This window comes from Neomonachus schauinslandi, chromosome 4, assembly GCF_002201575.2.
Source record: "Neomonachus schauinslandi chromosome 4, ASM220157v2, whole genome shotgun sequence".
Lineage (NCBI taxonomy): Eukaryota > Metazoa > Chordata > Mammalia > Carnivora > Phocidae > Neomonachus > Neomonachus schauinslandi.
The window spans coordinates 126,861,723-126,882,475 of NC_058406.1; the positions used below are offsets into that span (position 1 = coordinate 126,861,723).

General features: G+C 35.4%; 1 protein-coding gene and 1 pseudogene across 1 annotated transcript in view; one reads left to right on the plus strand and one right to left on the minus strand.

Annotated features, from left to right (window-relative positions):
- The window catches only part of XKR9 (XK related 9), a 92,297-nt gene extending 72,495 nt beyond the window's left edge, over window positions 1-19,802 (plus strand). Inside the window, exons 5-6 of the mRNA XM_021688634.1 lie at window positions 9,682-9,902; window positions 19,150-19,802. Of these exons, the coding sequence (XP_021544309.1) occupies window positions 9,682-9,902; window positions 19,150-19,778 (850 nt within the window). The 3' untranslated portion in view covers window positions 19,779-19,802. The remainder of the gene's footprint in view (window positions 1-9,681; window positions 9,903-19,149) is intronic.
- LOC110579091 lies at window positions 11,763-12,106 on the minus strand (annotated as a pseudogene).
- Window positions 19,803-20,753: the final 951 nt, after the last annotated feature.

Below are 20,753 nucleotides of genomic sequence, written 5' to 3' on the forward strand. Positions count from 1 at the left end.
AATGTTGCAGTTTATGTCTTCAGCCTCCCAGTCTTAATGTGACAAAATATGGGTTCTAATTCCTCCTAGACAGAACATCTGAAAGGATAAATTGGAAGAGTTTTGTTTTCAGAGTAGCCCTATTCCCCCATCCCTCTAAATTCAAACCACAAGGATAAGAAAAGAATTTTTTGTCTGTATGCCATATAAAGACCACAGATTGTAGAAATACACACCAGAATAGAAGTAAGAGGAAATAATAGCAAGTATATGCAGCATAAGAACAGTAAAGTTTTGATTAACTTCAGAGTTGGGATAATTTAAGATTGCATGTTATGGATTATACTTCCAGGTAAGGTACCAGACCCCAGGATAAATTCCAACTGAATCAAATATTTAATATAAAAAAGCAAAAAAAAAAAAGTATTATAAGAAAGCATGGGAGAATTCCTTTATAACCTTGGAATCAGGAAAGATTTTCTAACCATAACTCAAAACCCATAAACTATAAAAATTATAGATTTGATCTATAAAAAATCCATGTCAATAAACAAAAGCAGAAATTCCCCAAGTAAACAAAAACAAAAGCAAAGCAAAAAGCAAAGCAACATTAACAGGGAAAAACATTTGCAACTTATAACCAACAAAGGGCTAGTTTTCTAATATTTAAAGAGCTTCTAAAGTCAAAAGTAAAAGAAACATATATTAGAAATAGAATAAAAAATGGGAATTTTCAGTAGAAGAGTGGGAAAAGAATAAGGTAGTGCATAAAAAAGGAAATGCAAGTGGCTTTTAAATTGTGTGAAAGAAGCTAAGCCTTGTTCATAATTTTAAAAAATGCTAATTAAAATTTCACTGATATATTGTCACTTGCCAGATTGGCAAAAATCCAGGTGATAATATACTCTCTTGGAAAGGCATGGGAAAGCAGGTCTCTCATACTTTGTTGATGGTAGTATAGATTGGTACAATCCCTGTGGAGGGCAGTTTGATTATATTTCAGATGCATATACTTTCAGGCCAGAGGTTTCTTTTCTGGGAATTTATCATACTTGCATACATGTAAAATGACATATGTACACAATTTTTCAGTCATAGCAATTTTTTTGTAAAAGTGAAAAAATGGAAACAGTTTAAATGTCTGCTGGTAGAGTTTATGGTATATCCAAGGCAATGGCATACATAGCTATTACAAAGAATGTTAAGTACTTTATGTACTGAAATGGAAAGATCTCCAAGATGTATTTTTTTCTGTCCAAGTTTTTATTTAAATTTCAACTAGTTAACATACAGTGTAATATTAGTTTCAGGTATAGAATTTAGTGATTCATCACTTACATATAACACCCAGTGCTCATCACAAGTGTCCTCCTTAATACCCATCAGCTGTTTAACCCATCCCCCTTGCCCACCTCCCCTCCAGTAACCATTAGTTGGTTCTCTATAGCTAAGAGTCTGTTTCTTGGCTTGCCTCTCTTTTTTTTCTCCCCATGTTCATTTGTTTTGTTTCTTAAATTCCACATATGAATGAAATCATATGGTATTTGTCTTCCTCTGACTGACTTATTTCACTTATCATAATACTCTAGCTCTATCCATGTTGTGGCAAATGGCAAGATTTCATTCTTTTTGATGGCCAAGTAATATTCCTTTGTATCTATATGTGTATATACATTTGGGCTTTTTCCATAATTTGGCTGTTGTTGATAGTGCTGCTGTAAACATCGGGGTGCATGTGTCCTTTCGAATCAGTGTTTTTATATCCTTTGGGTAAATACCTAGTAGTGTAATTGCTGGGTTGTAAGGTAGTTCCATTTTTACCTTTTTGAGGAACCTCCATACTGTTTTCCAGAATGGCTGTACCAGTTTGCATTCCTACCAGTAGTGTAAGAGAGTTCCCCTTTCTCCATATCCTCACCAACACCTGTTTCCTGTGTTATTAATTTTAGCCATTCTGACTGGTGTGAGGTGATATCTCATTGTAGTTTTGATTTCCCTGATGGTGAGTGATGTTGAGCGTCTTTTCATGTGTCTGTTAGGCATGGATGTCTTCTTTGCAAAAATGTCTATTCATGTTTTTTGCCCATTTTTAAATTGTATTATTTGTTTTTTTTGGCTGTTGAGTTTGATAAGTTCTTTATGTATTTTGGATACTAACCCTTTATCAGATATGTCATTTGCACATATCTTCTCCCATTCCGTAGGCTGCCTTTTAGTTTTGTTGATTGTTGCCTTTGCTGTGCAGAAGCTTTTTATTTTGATGAAGTCCCAATAGTTTAGTTTTTGCTTTTGTTTCCCTTGCCTCTGGAGATATATCTAGAAAGAAGTTGCTATGGCTGATGTCAAAGAGGTTACTCCCTCTAGAATTTTGATAGATACCTGTCTCACAATTATGTCTTTAATCTGTTTTGAATTTGTTTTTGTGTATTATGTGAGAAAGTGGTCCAGTTTCATTCTTTTGCATGTTGCTGTTCAGTTATTACAACACCATTTGTTGAAGAAACTGTCTAAGAAGTATTTTTAAGTGAAAAGACAGGTGCAGACAGTGGTTATGATATGCTACAATCTGTGTAAAAGAAGGCAGTGAAAGGCTTATATACTTGGTTATAACCTTGCTTGCATATGCATAAACAAACTCTAGAAGGGTACACATGAAACTACTAACAGTGAATTCTTGTGGTCATTGGGGAGCATGAAACCTGCGTAGTTGGGTCATAGGAGTGGGATGAAGTTTTTTCAGTGAATAACTTTTTGATTTTTGAATTATGTGAATATTTTGCCTGTTCAAATAATTAGAGAAAAGAAAAAAGGAAAAATTGAATTAGGTTGGCTATTAGTGAAAAATGCCAGCTAAACAAAGACACTTCCTTCTTTTTGTCTTTCTTTTTCTTTATCTTTTTATGTTAGTGTAGGAAGTGGCAGAATACTGAGACAAATAGCGAGAAATAAGCAAGACTTAAAACAGTAAAAATGGACCAAATTATCTTAGGGATTGTGCAGACTAAGTATAGAAAAACTTGAGATATACTAAATTATGGATTCATTTCTCTATAGGATAGCTAAATTGAGTTTGTGTTGGTAGATGAAAGACAAGGAATATCAACATGAATTATTTATTAGATATAAGTGCCTGTTCTTACTAAGTACACGGTTACTGCTCAGGGGTCTGTGGAGAAGAACGTTTCATTTTCCAGAATATAAATTAGATGACACTTTTGCATTTCCATTTTATGTATGATTTGTGATAAAACCTTTTTCTTTGCCAAAGGAGACTTTCCTTTTGATGGGTATATGAAAGACATTTGAATTATTTAAAATATGGATGTTATTTTTGCTCCTTTTAAATACATTGTAAAAAAAAGTTCAAATTGTATAAAATAGAGTACAATGGGAGATGAGTCTCCTTTTCTCACAGATTCTTCCTTCTTTCTTTTTAGAGTTTCTTAAATGGGCATTAAATAGTTGGACTGTCTTTCTTATTTTCTATCTGAAACTCTTTAGAGAGAGGTCTTTTAGTAATGTTCAGATTTCCTAGGTTGCAGTATTTATGAAACTTTAGGATCTGGACCTTTTACCACAAATTCTAAATATTTGGGGATTTTCCTAGATATCTTATTGTTGATGATGTCTCATTTAATTTTGTTTTGGTCAGAGAACATACTTTGTATGATTATACCCTTCTTAAATTTACTGAGATTTGTTCTAAGGCCCAGCACATAGTCTGACTTGGTGAATATTCCATGTGCATTTGAAAAGAATTTATAATTTGCCATTGTTGAATGTAGTGTTCTATATATGTAAATTAGGATGATTAAACTGATAGTGTTATTAAAATCTTCTATATCCTTACTGATATATATTTTTTGGCCTTGTTTTTCTTTCAATTGCTGAGAGAGATAAGTGTTAAAATCCTCAACTAAGATTATGGATTTGTCTTTTTCTCCTTTTATTTTTGACAATTTTTGCTTCCTGTATCTTAAAACTCCATTATTAGGTACATACAGATGTCTTCATGAAGAATTGATTCTTATACATTGTTATGACATGACCCTCCTTATCCCTGGTAATATTCCTTGATTTGAAGTCTTTTTGTCTGAGATATTAATATAACCATACCAACAATTTTTGGTAATTTCCTTTCAAACTGTTTGAAATTTGATCAAAAACAAAGAGTTTAAAGAGAGTCTCTTGCAAAGCACCAAAAGTGAATCTTGATTTTTTTTATCCAGTTTGACAGTCTCATTCAGTTGAAGTGTTTAATCCATTTACATTTTGCGTGACTACTGATATTGTCATCTTCTGGCTTTTGTTGTTTCTGGTGAGAAGTCAGTTAACATTCTTTTTGTTTCCCAGGATGGACTGTATCTTTTTTCTCTATTTTTGAGATTTTCTTTTTATACTGAATTCTCAGCAATTTGAGTATGATGGGCCTATGTATGGTTTTGTTTGTATTTTTACTGTTTGGGTTCTTTGAACTTTTTGGATCTGTATGTTGTTTTTGATCAAATTTAGAAAATATTTTTGGCTATTTATTTACAAATATTTTGTCAAGTAATTTTTTTTTTTTTTTTGCCCCATCATCTCACTCTTTTTCTTTTGGGACTTGTGTACACCTGTGTTATCGAGATTCTGTGACTCTTTTTCCCCAGTTTTTTTCTCTGTGCTTTAGTTTGTTTGCTAATTTCAACATCTGAGTCATCTATGGGTATGCTTCTATTAACTGATGTTTTTTGTTAACTGATTTTCGTCTGTATAAGTCACATTTCCCTGTTTATTTGCATGTCAAGTTATTTTTTATTGTGTAGTGGACATTGTGATTGAGATTTTGTAGAGACTAGTTTCTGTTATCTTCCATTGAAGAAAAAGCAGATGTTAAATTATTGGCAAATTACCTTGTTGTGTTACAGAGGCTTGGTTTAGGTTTTGTTAGGAAAGGTGTATTTTGATTATGTTCTTAGTTCAAGGAAAAATCTCTCAGACCTGAAATATGGTCTTTACTCCTAAAACATGTCTCTTTTGGGGTTTCGGTGGAATGCCTGAAGTATCGACCAAGCCCCTCTAATTTGGTGGAACTCAAACTCTAGACTCTTCCTTGTGTAGACAGCTGCTGAAATGTTTGCTTAGGTTCTTTCTGGTGAATTTTTCCTCAGTTCCTTGGAGTCTCATCCCACACAAACATAGTAAGGGGTCAACCATGTATCAGAGGAGAGTATATGCAGACTTGGGTGTTCTCTACTCTGTGGCTTCCTCTTTCCTGAGACTTCCCCCCCCCCCTTTAATTTCTAACCATTCTGGTAGATTCAAACCCAGTCCTTTGATTCTTTGGGCCAGTAATATTTTGATTTTCTGCTTGAGCTGAATCTGCTTTGTGCCCTTTCGGCTATGGGATGTCTTCAGAGGAAAAGCCAGATAAATGTGTATCTCATACAGTATGATGCCCTTTTTTCAAGGATTGAATGCCCTCTTGTTTCTTCTTACTTTTGGTTCCTCTTCTGTGCTTTGTTCTCTTTTGTGTTTTGTTTAGAATTTATCACTGTCATCAGTAGGAGGATTAGCCTGATATAAAGTAATCCATCAATAGTGGAAGCTGGTGCCTTTTTATCTCAAATAAAAGAATATGTTGTGACAAAATTTAAGAAAGCTCCCTTGTTTTTTTTTTCCTTTGGCTTCTTAATCATTTGTTCCATAAAACTGAAACAATATCTTACTGACTAAAAAATTATATTCATACTCTCCTTTCCCATGAAGTTATCCTTTAGATAAGCAGAACTTTGTATTGATTTTCCATTAATTGCTACAGAATTGGAAAAATTGCTCCCTAAAGTTACTGAAAATGTTAATGTGAACATCTATAAACAGCTATTTTTTTGTTTGTTTAATAGTCACCTATATGGTACTTAACATGTGCCAGGTACTGGTCTAAGCAGTTTACATGTATTAAATTTCTTCACCACAATTCAGTGAGGTGGATATGATGAATGCTTCCACTTTTCAGATGAGGACACTCAGGAGCAGAGAGGTTAAGCTAGGAAGTGATGGAGCTGGGGTTTGAACTCAGGCATTCTGGCTTTATTAGAATTTGTACTCCTAGCCACTATGCTTTGCTACCTCTCCCACTCTATGCTGTGGGTATGTACCTGTTAATATTTGTGAAAAGTTTATAATCTACTTTAGGAACAGGAACATGATATTGTATTACATAATAGTATTATATAATATACATATGAGAACTTCCTATTGTGCCAGATACCCAGAAAAGACTCAAACACAACTTTCCCTGTAAATCTCACCTATAAATTCTAGGGAGTGTTCATCATTTTTTTATTCTGTACTTTTACAACAGAGTATTTACATTTCTATTGAGTAGTTATTTCTTCTGCCTTGTATTGCAGCTAATAGTTTACAGGCTTGACCTTCCTATTAGTTTGTAAGGTCATTGAAAGTGGACACCATCATTTTTGTAGGCTTTCTGCCTTGGCATCTAGCCCACAATGAATATAATAGACCATGTTATTTAAAACGGTGATAAAAATATCCTTCTTAAAAATTTTTTAAAATTTATATTCAATTTAGTTAACATATACTATATTATTAGTTCCAGGGGTAGAATTTAGTGATTCATCAGTTGCATATAACACCCAGTGCTCATTATATCAAGTGCCCTCCTTAATGCCCATCACCCAATTACCCCATTCCCCTACCCACTTCCCCTAAAAACATACTTCTGTTTGCCACATAATGAATCTTTGTATATCCATGTATGTATATATCTTGTTTACGATAGGAGTATCTTATATTTGTGTTTTATTTCCAGCTTTTCAAAGTTCTTTCCTATCTACTGTCTCTTTACGGAAGAAATATGAGCTTTCATTTACTAATTCATTCAGTAAATATTTCCTGAAAACCTACTATGTACCAGCTATTGTTCTAGTTGATTAGCAAAATAAAACAAAGTCCCTGCTTTCATGTAGATTTCATTTTTGTGAGGAGGTAAAGATAAAAATAAGTAATATGTCAAGTGGTGATGAAAAAAAAACACAGGATAAAGAGAATATGATGGAGAGTAGTACTACTTTAGATGGTGTGATCTGGAAAGACTTCTGTGAGGAAGTGGCATTTGAGTAGATACCTGAAGGAAGTTGAGTAAATTTGTAAATTTTCTGTTTTTTAAAATTTTTTTTAATTTTCTATTTTTTTTTTAAAGATTACTCATTTATTTAAGAGAGAGTGAGAGAGAGACCATGCATGCGCAAGTGGGGGGAGGGAGAGGGTCAAGCAGACACTGTGCTGAGTGCAGAGCCTCATGCGGGGCTCGATCCTATGACCCTGAGATCATGACCTGAGGAGAAATCAAGAGTTAGATGCTCAACTGACTGAGCCACCCAGGCACCACTTAAATTTTCATTTTTATAAGAAACTGTTTAATTACTGTCAGCCTTATTTCCAGTTAGTTTAAGAGTTTGTGGAAGAGCAGCTTAAGACCACTCAGTGGTTTTTCCTACCCATTCAGTCGCCTGAGCAGTTGGAGCTGCAGACCAGTCTTCAAGTGGCCGGCTGAATGCTCCAGTCTTCAGTAGGGAACTGCTGAATAGGCACCAAGGGCACCTGCATGCCTTTAGACCAGTCAGCTACTTCAGGTTGAGTAGTGGTGAACTCAGGAGCTGGAGCAGTCCATTCACCCAGAAATTTCTCCTTGGTCACAGCCTTTTTAGCAGCAGCCTGCTCTTTTTTTTTTTTTTTTTTTTTCAATCTCTTCAGAATCTCCGTAGAAGTAGAGATCAGGCATGCCCTCCTATGGGTGTTCATGGGAGATGGTGCCATGCATGTGCAGAACTTCCTGGACCAACATCTACCACATCAGACCCAGAAGAGTTCCAGGCAGATGGAGTAGCAAAGACAAAAGCCTTTAAGTTGGGAAAAACAGTAAGAAGGGTATATTGGAAGTGCTAGAAAAATGAGATGGAAAGGTAGTGGGGGTGGTGTATGTGAGGCAGATTATGAAGGGCCTTTTAAAATATGGTAAGGACTTTGGGTTGTATTCTAAGTTTGATGGAACAAAATGTTCATTGGAACATTTTCAGCAGAGTGACATCTGAATTATGTTTAACAGGTTCAGTCTAGATGCTGTGTACAGAATAGGATGCATAGGGAGCAGGAATAGAATCGGAGACCAGTTATGAGGCTGTTGAAGTAATCTAGACCAGAGATGTTGGCTGTTTAAATTAGGATTGAGGCAGTGGAAGTGATGATGTGTGATGTGTTCAGATTTGGATATATTTGAAGATAGAACCAGAACCAAGAGAACCTGCTGAAGAATTTTTTTAGGGTATGAGAAAAAATAAAGGAGTTGGAAATTATTTCCATGTTTTTGGTCTGAGCGACATGGTAAATGTTCATACCATTCACTGAAATGGGAAACATTGACAGAAGGGGCCGACTGAAACAAGCTATATATCACTGCTCTTATTTTTATATGAGGAAACTGAGGAATAAAGAGTTTTGATAAACTTTGGGCTAGAATCCTTGTTGCCTTTTTGCTAGCCCCAAATTTCTTCAAATAAGTGTCTCAATATGTTTTATTATTAGTTTTACTTGTATGATGATAACTCATGTTCATTTTAAAATTCTTTAAAAAGAAGAGCCTGAGCAAGGGTGTTTTAAAAGCCTTTGAGAAATTACGTATTTTCTAGGATGGTAATGGTCAAAGAGCCTAGCACCTTGTAGATATTGAGTAATTGTTTGCTCGGTTCAGTCTCATCTTCAACTTTGACATTTTAAGAGCATGTATCTGTCTTGTAGTTAAGATAACTTGCATGAAAAACTTGACTTTAAAAAAAAAGATAACTTGCATGAATTGAAAATTGCAGTTTGTCTTTCAGAAAGTAGTGGTTGAGACTAGGAATTATAAGATCTAGGTTTGGAGTCTTGGTCTGCCCTTTACTTTTAGTTAATCACTCTACCATTCTCATCCTTAGTTTTCTCATCTGTGAAATTGGAATGATACCTACTCATCTCACATAATTACTATGAAGATGAATTGAGATCATGTATGCTTAACAGTGCTAGCATACAGTGCCTATCAAATATGCAATTAAAGTTTATGGAGTGTTTTGTTTTTTTTTTTTAAGGTTTTTTATTCATTTGAGAGAGAGGGAGCACCATGAGGAGGGAGGAGGGTCAGAGGAAGAGGGAGAAGGAGAAGCAGACTCTCTGCTGAGCAGGGTGCCCAATGTGGGGTTCGATCCCAGGACCTCAGGATCATGACCTGAGCCAAAGGCAGCCGCTGTACTGACTTAGCCACTCAGGTGCCCCAAAGTTTATGGAGTTTGAATTGCAATAAAGCTACAATGAGACATTCACAGAGTTGAAAGAAATTTGCAGTGGAGAAAGTTTGTGGGAAAATTCTGTAATTTTTTTAAAAGATTTTATTTGTTAGAGAGAAAGTACGTGCATGTGCGCATGAGTGGGGGGAGGAGCAGAGGGACAAGCAGGTTCCCCTCTGAGCAACGAGCCTGAAATGGGGTTTGATCCCAGGACCCTGAGATTATGACCTGAGCTAAATGAAGTCAGACGCTTAACCAACTGAGCCACCCAGGCACCCTAGAAAATTCTGTATTAAACACGTTAATTTTTCCAAAATTATTATGTATATTAACATGTTATAAAGAATATTTTACTGAAGATAAATGTTTGTGTTTACAGGTATTGGTTTGCCTTGAAAAAGGGTTATCATGTGGCTTTCAAAAATAGCAGCAAAACTGATAACTTTATGGAAGAACAAATTGATCCACATAAAGAAGTTATAGATAGAATGACTGATTTGAGCATGCTCAGGCTATTTGAGACCTACCTGGAAGGCTGCCCACAACTTGTTTTGCAGCTCTACACCTTTCTGGAACATGGTCAAGCAAATTTCAGTCAGTGTAAGTCTTTCTAACGCCCTGTGTTAAATGGATGCTCTGAGAATTTTTTTTTTTTAATGTTTGTTTGTTGGGGGAGGGGAAAAGGGAGAGGGAGAAAGAGAATCTAAGCAGGCTCCACACCCAGTATGGAGCCCAACATGGGGCTTGATCTCACAACCCTGAGATCATGACCTGAATCGAAATCAAGAGTTAGATGCTTAACTGACTGAGCCAGCCAGGCACCCCTCAACTACATAACTCTTTGAAAGGTTTTGGAAGTTTTCTTACAGTTTTTTTTAGAATTATTCATTTTTTTGAAAAGAAGTATATTGTGGAAATATCAAAAAGTATATGAAGATATATTGTCTCCCTCTCCCTTCTTCCCATTCCTTCTTTTGTCTGCCCAGAAAGGAAACTATTATTGTCAGTTTTTTGATGATTCTTTCAGAAAATTTTTAAAAAATATCTATATTCTTTTTTTCCTCTTTTTTCTTTTACAGAAATAGTAACATAAAAATTGTCTTTGCTTTTTACACTTAACAGTATGTCTTGGAGATCTATCCATATCAGTACAGAAAGAACTCTCTCATTCATTTTTATTATCTGCATAGTATTACAAGTTATGGATGTACCATGATTTATTTAACAAGCCCTATGTTTATGTTAATTTAGGTTATTTCTAATATTTTACTCTTGTAAAAAAAATGCTGCACTGAGTAATCTTTTTTTTTTTAAAGATTTTATTTATTTGACAGAGAGAGATACAGCGAGAGAGGGGACACAAGCAGGGGGAGTGGGAGAGGGAGAAGCAGGCTTCCCGCAGAGCAGGGAGCCCGATGCGGGGCTGGATCCCAGGACCCCGGGATCATGACCTGAGCCGAAGGCAGACGCTTAACGACTGAGCCACCCAGGTGCCCCTGCACTGAGTAATCTTATGCAGGAATCATTTTTCATGTGTGAAGTATATCCATAGAGTAAATTCCCAGAATTGGAGTCATTGGGTGAAAGTGCAAGTGCCACAAAATTGTGAAAATTTTGTAAGTTGGCCAATATATTCCTCCTCTCTAGCAGATTTCCTCATTAGGGTAAAACGTTCATTTTTAAAGGACAATTGGTGTTTTCATTAAAAAAATCTTTTTAGGTGTTTATTTTGAGATGTTAAAAAAATCCATTTGCTAAATAATAGCCCCAGTTTTCATTAATGACTCTGGTTCTGTGTATACTTGGATTCATCTCAGAGGAACAGATTATCATTTTCCCTGGAGTTCCTTCTATGGTAGAGTCACCTGTGAGATCAGTTCATTCCCTCAAACAGTCTTCTTGTTTCCAATTTCGCATAAACCTCTAGACTGTAGTCCCTTCTAATATTTTTACCTTTTACTTTGATTGTTAGTAATACATCAAAGAGAATGTACTTATGAGACTTTGTATTCCTTGTGATTCAAAGAATTTGTGGGTTTGTGCTTAAAAGTTCTATATCATATAGTTCTTGAAGCTAGAAGTTCAACATTTAGAGCTTATAGCCTATATTATGGTAGATTTTCTGATGATTCCAAGTAGTACACAGCATCCATACCAGCAGTGGGATCCAGTAACAGCTATCTTTATGTTAGGGTTCTATCCTCATCCTTTAGTTTCTTCTTGAAGTAAGAAGTTGAGATGTTAGTTAAAAATAGCAAAAAATGAGAAATCTAATTATAGACTGTTAGTATAAAAAATGATGTAGCCACTAGAAATAGTATTTATAAATAAATTTTAATGACATAGAAAAGTAATTCTAAAATAAAATTTAGGCAACAAATTTATGAAATTTTCTATCATACTTTTTTTTTTCTTAAAACAAGCTCTGGTCAGTTTTATTAAAGAAAAATTTTGTGTGATTTACTGTTCACCAGTCTGTTCTGGCATGCTTCTAATGATATCAGAATCACCTGGATCAGTTATAGCTAGTGTCATACTCTATAGTATTTCCCACACGCTGTGCCCAATTCAATATTATTGCCACTGTAGTGTTGGACACCAGTTTTGGCCAACATGGCATAGTATTCTATTTCAGATTTCCTCAAGGCTGGGCAGTTGGCGAGGATGACCAGTTTCGCTTTGCCATGTCTGATCATTTTCAGAGGTGGCTTGTACCCCAGCACATACTTTCCACTTTTCATAGTGAGTTGGAACCTAGAGTTGATTGACTCCAGCAACTTTTTCATCTTCTTTGCGGCCACCATCTTTTTGCCTTAGATGTGGGACAGCCCCAACCAAAAGCAGCTACCAAAATGGCCAGGAGACAGAAAGGAAAGAGTTCCCACAATGCAAAGCTCTTCACTGCCAAATTTTCTATCATACTTTTAAGGATACAGAGAAATTATTATATAGGAATGGAAGAAAACATGCAAAATGTCAACTGTGGCTGCTTCTGGGTAGTAGGATTATGAATGACTTTATTTCATCTTTAAACTTTCCTGAATTTAAAAATTTTCTATGGTACTCATATATTTTTTTGACAATCAGGAAGAATAAAATGTAAAAAAAATCAGGTTATATATAGAACTACTTCAGAAGACTGAACATATTCTTTTATCTTTGCACTTTCCTGAAATTATACTAAAAAGGAGAGTAAAGGAGTAAAAACCATATAAACCCACAAGGACAAAGAGAATGTAGAGTAGAATAGCAGATTAGAATATCAACAAATGTTGAGAAGATGGAAAGCAGATGGAAAACAGATTATTTAAATAAACTTTACCACTGAAAGGCTAAATTATTTGAATTAATCCTCTCTCTGAAAATATGTAAAACAATTGGATATTTTCAAAAGTCTTCATAAAACCATAAAACAGTCTGATATGAGAGGCCAAAATATACTTGAAAGTGGGAACACAGCAGGGTTAAATAAGATTCCAAAGGCATTTATACCTGGAGGGTTTTTTTGGTTTGTTTGTTTTGTTTTTTTTTAACCAAACCTGTAAGTAGCATATTCAGTTTTGATAGCTTCCAGTGTGTGGACTGAAGACAAAACTCAGTCCTCATAAGGAAGGGACGTCTGATAGAAAGTTCTAATCTGTAGAACTGTTACCCCAAAAGGTACCCTCCTCAGGGCAAAAGTATCTACTTTCAGGAGATAGCAAGGAATATTGCCTTGCTGCTGAGTAGAGCAGGGAAACATAACAATATAACAATTTGCAATCAAAATTCTCATCTTTAGTCCAAAAAACAAAACAAAAAACCCAAAAACAAACTAATAAAAGCCAAGCTATGAATATAGTTTAAAGTGGTCCCAGACTGATAGTGACCCTAGCCATCTGGCACAAACAAGTGTAAATCCTCCCTGGAGGAATTCACTTACTCTTGGGCCTCAGGTAATTTTCACAGATAGTTTTCCAAGGAAAAGGAATGGCTTACAGTAATTTATAGCACCAAAAGAAATAAGGCATCATGAGTAAGAACAGCAGAAATAGAAAAAACCTTATTAAGCCCTTAGATATTGGAAATTAACAGTTGCAAAGTATAAGACATACATCCTGTTGTGTTGAAAGAGGTAAATGATGAACTGAAAAATATAGAATAGGAAACTATAAAAAATGAATTGTGTATTTGAAAAAGAAAAGAGTAGAATTTATGAGAATGAAAAAATTTAAGAATTGAAATTAAAAACTTAGCAGGTAAGACATAACTGTATAGACAGTGATTCAGTGCCAGATCAGAAGAAATTATTCAGATTATACTTTATAGAGACAAAGAGATAGAAAATATGAAAGGGATATTAAGAGACATGGAAGGTGGGATGGGAAGGTTTAATATACATCTGAGCAGAGTCTGTGAAGGAGAGGAGAGAAAGAATGGATCAGAGGTAATTTTGAAAAGTTAATGGCTGAAAAAATTTCAGAAATGATGAGAGTCACCTACCCACAGATTCAGGAAGCCCTTCATCTGACAAGCAACTAAGTAAAAGAAATCCATGCCTTAGCATATCACTACTAAAGGAAATTCCAAAGAATATACTTAATGCAGGACAGAGGTGTTCTGAGATGCAAGAAGGAATAAAGAGGAAAGAAAATAGTAAATATGTGAGTAAATCTAAATGAAGACTGACTGTAAAATAAAAATAATACTATGTAGTTAAGAAAAAAATAGAAGGAAAGTATAAGACAGTGATAACATGTAAGTCTGGTAAAAGATAATGGAGTTAAAGTGTTTTAAATTCCTTGTATAGTCCAGAAAAAAGGTAAAGCAAAGGTGGATCTGGGTTATTTGAAGTGTAAAACTAAAACATTTAGAGAGACCGTATTTAAGAAAAAGAATATAATATGAAAACAAATTAGATATTGTGTTAGTCTGTGTAGGCTGCCATAATAGAATTCTTTTTTTTTTTTTTTAAGATTTTATTTATTTATTTGCTAGAGAGAGACACAGCGAGAGAGGGAACACAAGCAGGGGGAGTGGAAGAGGGAGAACAGGCTTCCGGCCGAGCAGGGAGCCCGATGTGGGGCTCGATCCCAGGACCCTGGGATCATGACCTGAGCTGAAGGCAGATGCTTAATGACTGAGCCACCCAGGTGCCCCTGCCATAGTAGAATTCTACAGCTTAACCATCAGAAATATATTTTCTTAAAGTTCTGGAGATGGGAAGTCTAAGATCAAGGTGCCAGTAGAGCTGGTTTCCGGTAAGGGTTCTCTCTTTGGGTTGCAGATGGCCACCTTATTGCTGTGTCCTCACATGGCCTTTCCTCTGTGTATGGAGAAAGATCTCTGGTGTCTCTTCCTCTTATAAGGACGTCGGTCCTATCAGACTTGGGCCCTGCCCTTATGACCTTATTTAGCCTTAAAAACCTCTTTAAGGCACTATTTCAAAATAGAGTCGCATTGAAGTTTAGGGCTTCATCATATGAATTTGGGGGGAATACAGTTCAGTCCATAAAAGGTAGGAAAGTAAACATTAAAAAAAATAAATTACATTACAGATATAAAAAAGCTGACAAATGCCACAAATTTCACAAGAGGAAGAAAAGCAATATATTTTTTTATTATTTTGATACTCTCATTTTTTTGGCTGCATACTCTGACTTTTGATAATTTTTAATTTTGTAGAGAGAATAGAAAAATTCAATCTGTTTTTTAGCATAGTTGATTGAAATTTGTTTTTTATTTTAACTGAGAAAAGCTTTCAACTTCACAAATTATTAATAATATGTATATTTTTTGGATTGTTAAGTTTGGAAAAACACTGGCAGTTTCTTTACTAATGTGCTACAAAATCAGAATATATCACATTTTTTTGATGAAGTAACTAATTTTCAATACTGTTTGAATTGACAACACTAGTTTATTATTGATGTCTCATTTAGTAAATATTGGTAGTCTTAGATTTTCTTCACTGGTGTCAGTAATATCAACTCAGAAAGAAAATAATAATCTGTATATGCATAATTTGACAAGGTCATTTCAGACTGAGAGAAATACATAAGCAAAGATATGGTTGTAAAAACAAGGAATTTAGTTTGGATAGAGTGTGATTTAATGTTAGGTTAGCTAAATGATCAGAAAAATAGATTAGAACAGGTAGATTAGTAAGAAATGGGAAATAGTGTCAAACTAATAATGTCAACTGGATAAGGCTAGACCATTATGCCTAATGTTAAGTAATCAAAGGCCTGTTGATGGCAATATAGTGAAGTATCTTTTTTTTTTTTTAGATTTTATTTATTTATTTGACAGAGAGAGACACAAAGAGAGAGGGAACACAAGCAGGGGAGTGGGGGAGGGAGAAGCAGCCTTCCCGCAGGGCAGGGAGCTCGAGGCAGGCTTCATCCCAGGATCCTGGGATCTGACCTGAGCTGAAGGCAGACGCTTAAGGACTGAGCCACCCAGGCGCCCCGTGAAGTGTTAATATCAGGCAAACTGCCTGAGAATCTTAGCTCTGTCACTTAGTGAGATCTTAATTATTTAAACAGGTCTTATAAACATATTTCTCAAACCTAAACTAAATGTATTCTCAACTCAGTTTCCCTTAGGTCTCTAAAATGACCACAGCCACTTCAATACACCAAGGAAAAATATGAGAGAGTAAGTAGGAGTAGAGACAGGGCATTTAATCAACTGCATTTAAAATGTCTTATTTTCCCAAATCTTATAAAAATATATGACAGAGTGAACACATTGCTAGGGCTTTGCTAGGCTTGGAAGGACTTGGGCAGGTGTGAGTCCCTGAAATTTAAGCTTCATTACTTTTGTTATAAACCCATCTATGAAGTAAAACATTAACATAAAACTTTGATATATTAAATATGCATGTTGTGATTTCTAGCAAAACCACCAAAGAATAAAACAGCATATCACTGAAGGATGTGGGTTATTAGATTGAAAGTGTGAATAAAAATGGCCATACTGAGCCTATCATTATAACATTCAGAGAAGCAAGGATAAAGATAACATTCTATGAGATGTGAGAGAAACTGAATGGCATTGAAATTCTTAATTGTATTACTTGAAATTAGAGCTTATAGAGCAATGACTTTAAAGTTTCAATGGAAAACATTTTAAAAAAATTTTAAAGATTTTTATTTATTAGAGAGAGAGTGCATGAGCGGGGTGGGGGTAGAGGGTAGAGGGAGAGGAAAGGGAGAAGCAACAACCCCCCCTCTGCCATGCTGAGCAGGCAGCCCGATGTGGAGCTTGATCCCAGGACCCTGACCTGAGCGGAAGCCAGACGCTCAACTGACTGAGCCAACCCAGGTGCCCCGAAAACATTTTTTTTTTAAAGATTTTATTTATTTATTTGACAGAGAGAGACACAGCAAGAGAGGGAACACAAGCAAGGGGAGTGGGAGAGGGAGAAGCTGGCTTCATGCCAAGCAGGGAGCCCGATGCGGGGCTCGATCCCAGAACCCTGGGACCATGACCTGAGCTGAAGGCAGATACTTAACGACTGAGCCACCCAGGCGCCCTCCCAAAACATTTTTTAACTTTCTTTTTTAAAAAGATTTAAAAAAAATTAATTAATTAATTTGAGAGAAAGCACGCAGGGGCGGGGCGGGGGCAGAGGGGGACAAGCAGACTCCATGCTGAACATAGAGCCTGACTTGGGGCTTGATCCCAGGACCCTGAGATCTTGACCTGAGCCAAAATCAAGAGGCAAATGCTTAACCGGCTGAGCCACCCGGGGACCCCACATTTTTTAACTTTCAATTCTGTTTCTAGCAAGACTATCAAATGTGAGGGTAGAATAAAGACATTTTGAGATATACATGGTCTCAAAAATTTTTTGCTTAGGTGCAGCATCACTCAGGAATATCTGGAGAATGCTTGATCAAAACATGAGAATAAAGCAAGACTTGAAAACAGGAAACAGCAAGTTAAGACCAAAGAGAAGTGAAAGGAATTTCTGGGAAGGCAGAAAGCAAAACTTGAGAACAACCACCTTAGACCAATAGGATCCTATTCTTAGAAAAAAGGAACAAATTAATAGATGTGTATATAGGGGAGTTTTACTAATTAATTAATTTGAAGATTTTCCTAAGAAATATTGATAGGGTTATGAAAAACTAAGCAAGTGAAGGAACAATGAACAGTTTTAAAAGAAAGGTAATATATCAGTGTAATACTTGGCTGAGCAGTAAAAAAAAAATCTGTACTTACATACTTATAATAAGATAAACACCAAATACTGACTTTTACCAAAAATTGTGATGTTACTCTGTTGGGCTAGACAGAGGGAGAGGAAAATGCAAGGAAGATGTGTATTTATGTGTGTATGTGCTAAATTTTCTTCTTTCCAAAGAGGAAATCAAGAAGCAGTATCTAAAGCAGATAAAGTAAAAAATATTTATTTACAAATACAGCAATAAATGTCAGAAGAAAAGTTAGAAGAGTTTTAGTGATTTCTTCTGGGGGCTGTGACTGAGAGGTGAGGAGGGGTAGAGCTTAGTGATTTTTATATGTATTAATTTTTTTTTGTTTATTTGTTCAATTGTTATGTATTAGTTTGGTAGAAGTTAAAACTAATTAGAGAAAAAAAATCATAGGACAATTTAGGGGAAAGCAGTGCTTTAATTAAAATATGTTTGAATTAAAGAAGAAAGAAAAAAGGGGGCGCCTGGGTGGCTCAGATGGTTAAGCGTCTGCCTTCAGCTCAGGTCATGATCCCAGGGTCCTAGGATCGAGCCCTGCATTGGGTTCCCTGCTCAGCAGGAAGCCTGCTTCTCCCTCTCCCTCTCCCACTCTCCGGGCTTGTGTTCCCTCTCTTGCTGTGTCTCTCTCTGTCAAATAAATAAAATCTTTAAAAAAAAAGAAAAAAAAAAGAAAGAAAAAAGTCCAGCTAATTGTATGGTCCAGAATGGAATATTGTAAAACCAGGAGAGTAGACAAAGGCATTTAAAATCATCATAATCTTCTTCAATACGTCAATTTATTTTAAGTAAATTGCCTTTTTATCCTAATATATAGACCTCCACTGATACTAAGTGGGAAGGAATAGCATTCTGTATTCTGCTTTAAATTCTTTCTAATCCTCTAATGTCTTTGCTTTCAGTTTTATAAAAGTTCTCAGCTTTGACAGTGGGGCTAATGGCATGCCTTTTCAAAGTAATAATGAACTTCTGTTATTTGTTGGGGGAGAAAAGGGGTAAAGATGTCAAGTCTATAGAAATTTGTAAGTTTTAGAATATATTTATTTATTTGATTCATCATCTAGAGAAATGGGAAATTGAGCTTGTTGATACCTTATACTTACATTGAATTTTCTGTTTAACCTCCCTCTCTTCCTCCCTTCCTTCTTACCGCTGTCCCCCATTATGTTGTCTCTTGGTGAATTAAGTATATATTCAAGGTCAAAGCCAAAGACACTGGAGAAGCTAGGACTGTAATTGTAGTCTCTTAGAGGACTTCCAGAGTGTGCAGTTTCCATTATACCAGTTGCACAATAAAATTTGTACAGTGAATTTAAAATCTTATAAAGCAATCTAATATAGCATTTAAGTACACCGACTTTGAAATCAGGCAGATTTAGCTTCAAATCTCAGCTCTCTGCAATTTGCTAGCTGTGTGACTTAAGTCAAGTAATATGTGTATTTTCTAAGCAGCAATTATTTCATATGTAATATGGGAATATTAATATCTATTTCAAAGGATTAGGTGAGATGAGTATATAAAGTACTTGATGTGTTTTAGGTGTGTGTATATAGATAAAGATGAAGCATGTATGGCATATAGTAATTTAATATTGCTATTATTATTCCTATAACAGTATATCTATTTTTTATTTTTTATTTTGTAGATGCAGCCATTATGGTCTCTTGCTGTGCTATTTCTTGGTCAACTGTTGATTATCAAGTAGCTTTAAGAAAATCCTTGCCTGATAAAAATCTCCTTAATGGATTCTGTCCCAAATTCACATACCTCTTTTACAAGTTGTTTACATTATTATCTTGGATGCTGACTGTTGTACTTCTTTTATTCTTAAATGTTAAGATTGCATTTTTTCTGTTGTTATTTCTTTGGTTTTTAGGGATATTGTGGGCATTTAAAAAGCAAACTCAATTTTGTGCTTCTATAAGTATGGAATTCTTATACAGAGTTGTTGTTGGATTCATTCTTACTTTTACATTTTTTAATGTTAAGGGACAGAATACCAAATGTCCAATGTTTTGTTATTATATTGTAAGGGTACTGGCCACAGTGGGGATATTGGTTGTGTTCTGGATTTCCCCAGTCTCTATTTTTAATTCAGACTATTTTATGTCTATCAGTATCACTGTAGCTCTTACTCTTGTCCTTGGAATTATTTTTCTTATTGTTTATTATGGGACTTTCCACCCAAACAGAAATGAAGAAACAAAACCTGATGAAATTGATGGAAAAGCAGCTCAAAGAGATTGTAGAATGGAGTATTTTCTAATGGAATAGCTATTCATTTGTGAGATCTGTTTTCTTATTTTTTTTGTTTCATTGGTTAATAAAGAAAATGTTATGTCTATGTGTTGTTTCTTATTTTTGCCTATTTATTTATTTTTGCTTTTAATTTGAGATCAGTTTTAGTACATTAACTATGAATGTGAAAGAGCATAGTAATATTTTATTATTTAAATTAATTTCTCTCTTTTTTTTTTTAAGATTTTATTTATTTATTTGACAGAGAGAGAGATAGCGAGAGCAGGAACACAAGCAGGGGGAGTGGGAGAGGGAGAAGCAGGCTTCCCGCCGAGCAGGGAGCCCGATGTGGGACTCGATCCCAGGGCCCTGGGGTCATGACCTGAGCCCAAGGCAGACGCTTAACGACTGAGCCACCCAGGCACCCAATTTCTCATTTGGTTTTAAAGATCTTGGGTACTCAAGTACATTACCCTCTTGCCTAATAGAGTTGCCAGCTTGAGCCTGAATTGGAAGAAATGTTCTGGTTCCCTGAAATTAGAAGCCTGGAATTGAGCTTCCCTTCAACTTTTCCCTCATTCTTTCTTTCTTTCTTTTCTTTTTTTATTATGTTCAGTTAGCCAGCATATAGTACATCATACGTTTTTGTTGTAGTGTTCAACGATTCATTAGTTGTGTAGAATACCCAGTGCTCATCCCAATACGTGCCCTCCTTCACTCCCTCATTTCTGAACTACAGCTAATGCTTGTTGTGGAGAACTGCAAAGGGAAAAGAGCAGAATGCTCATTTTTCTTTCCTCTGTTTTGTTGATTCAGTGCATGTATTTTGAGTTGGGGGCAGATTGAGTAGAGGAAAAGGGAAAAGAAGGAAAGAGGAAGAAAGCAAAACATCAAGTTTACCATTTTTAAGTGTACAGTTTAATAGCATTAACTTGCATTCACCTTGTGCATCTCTATAACTTTTTCATCTTGCAAAACTGAGACTCTATTCCCATTGAACAACTTCCTATT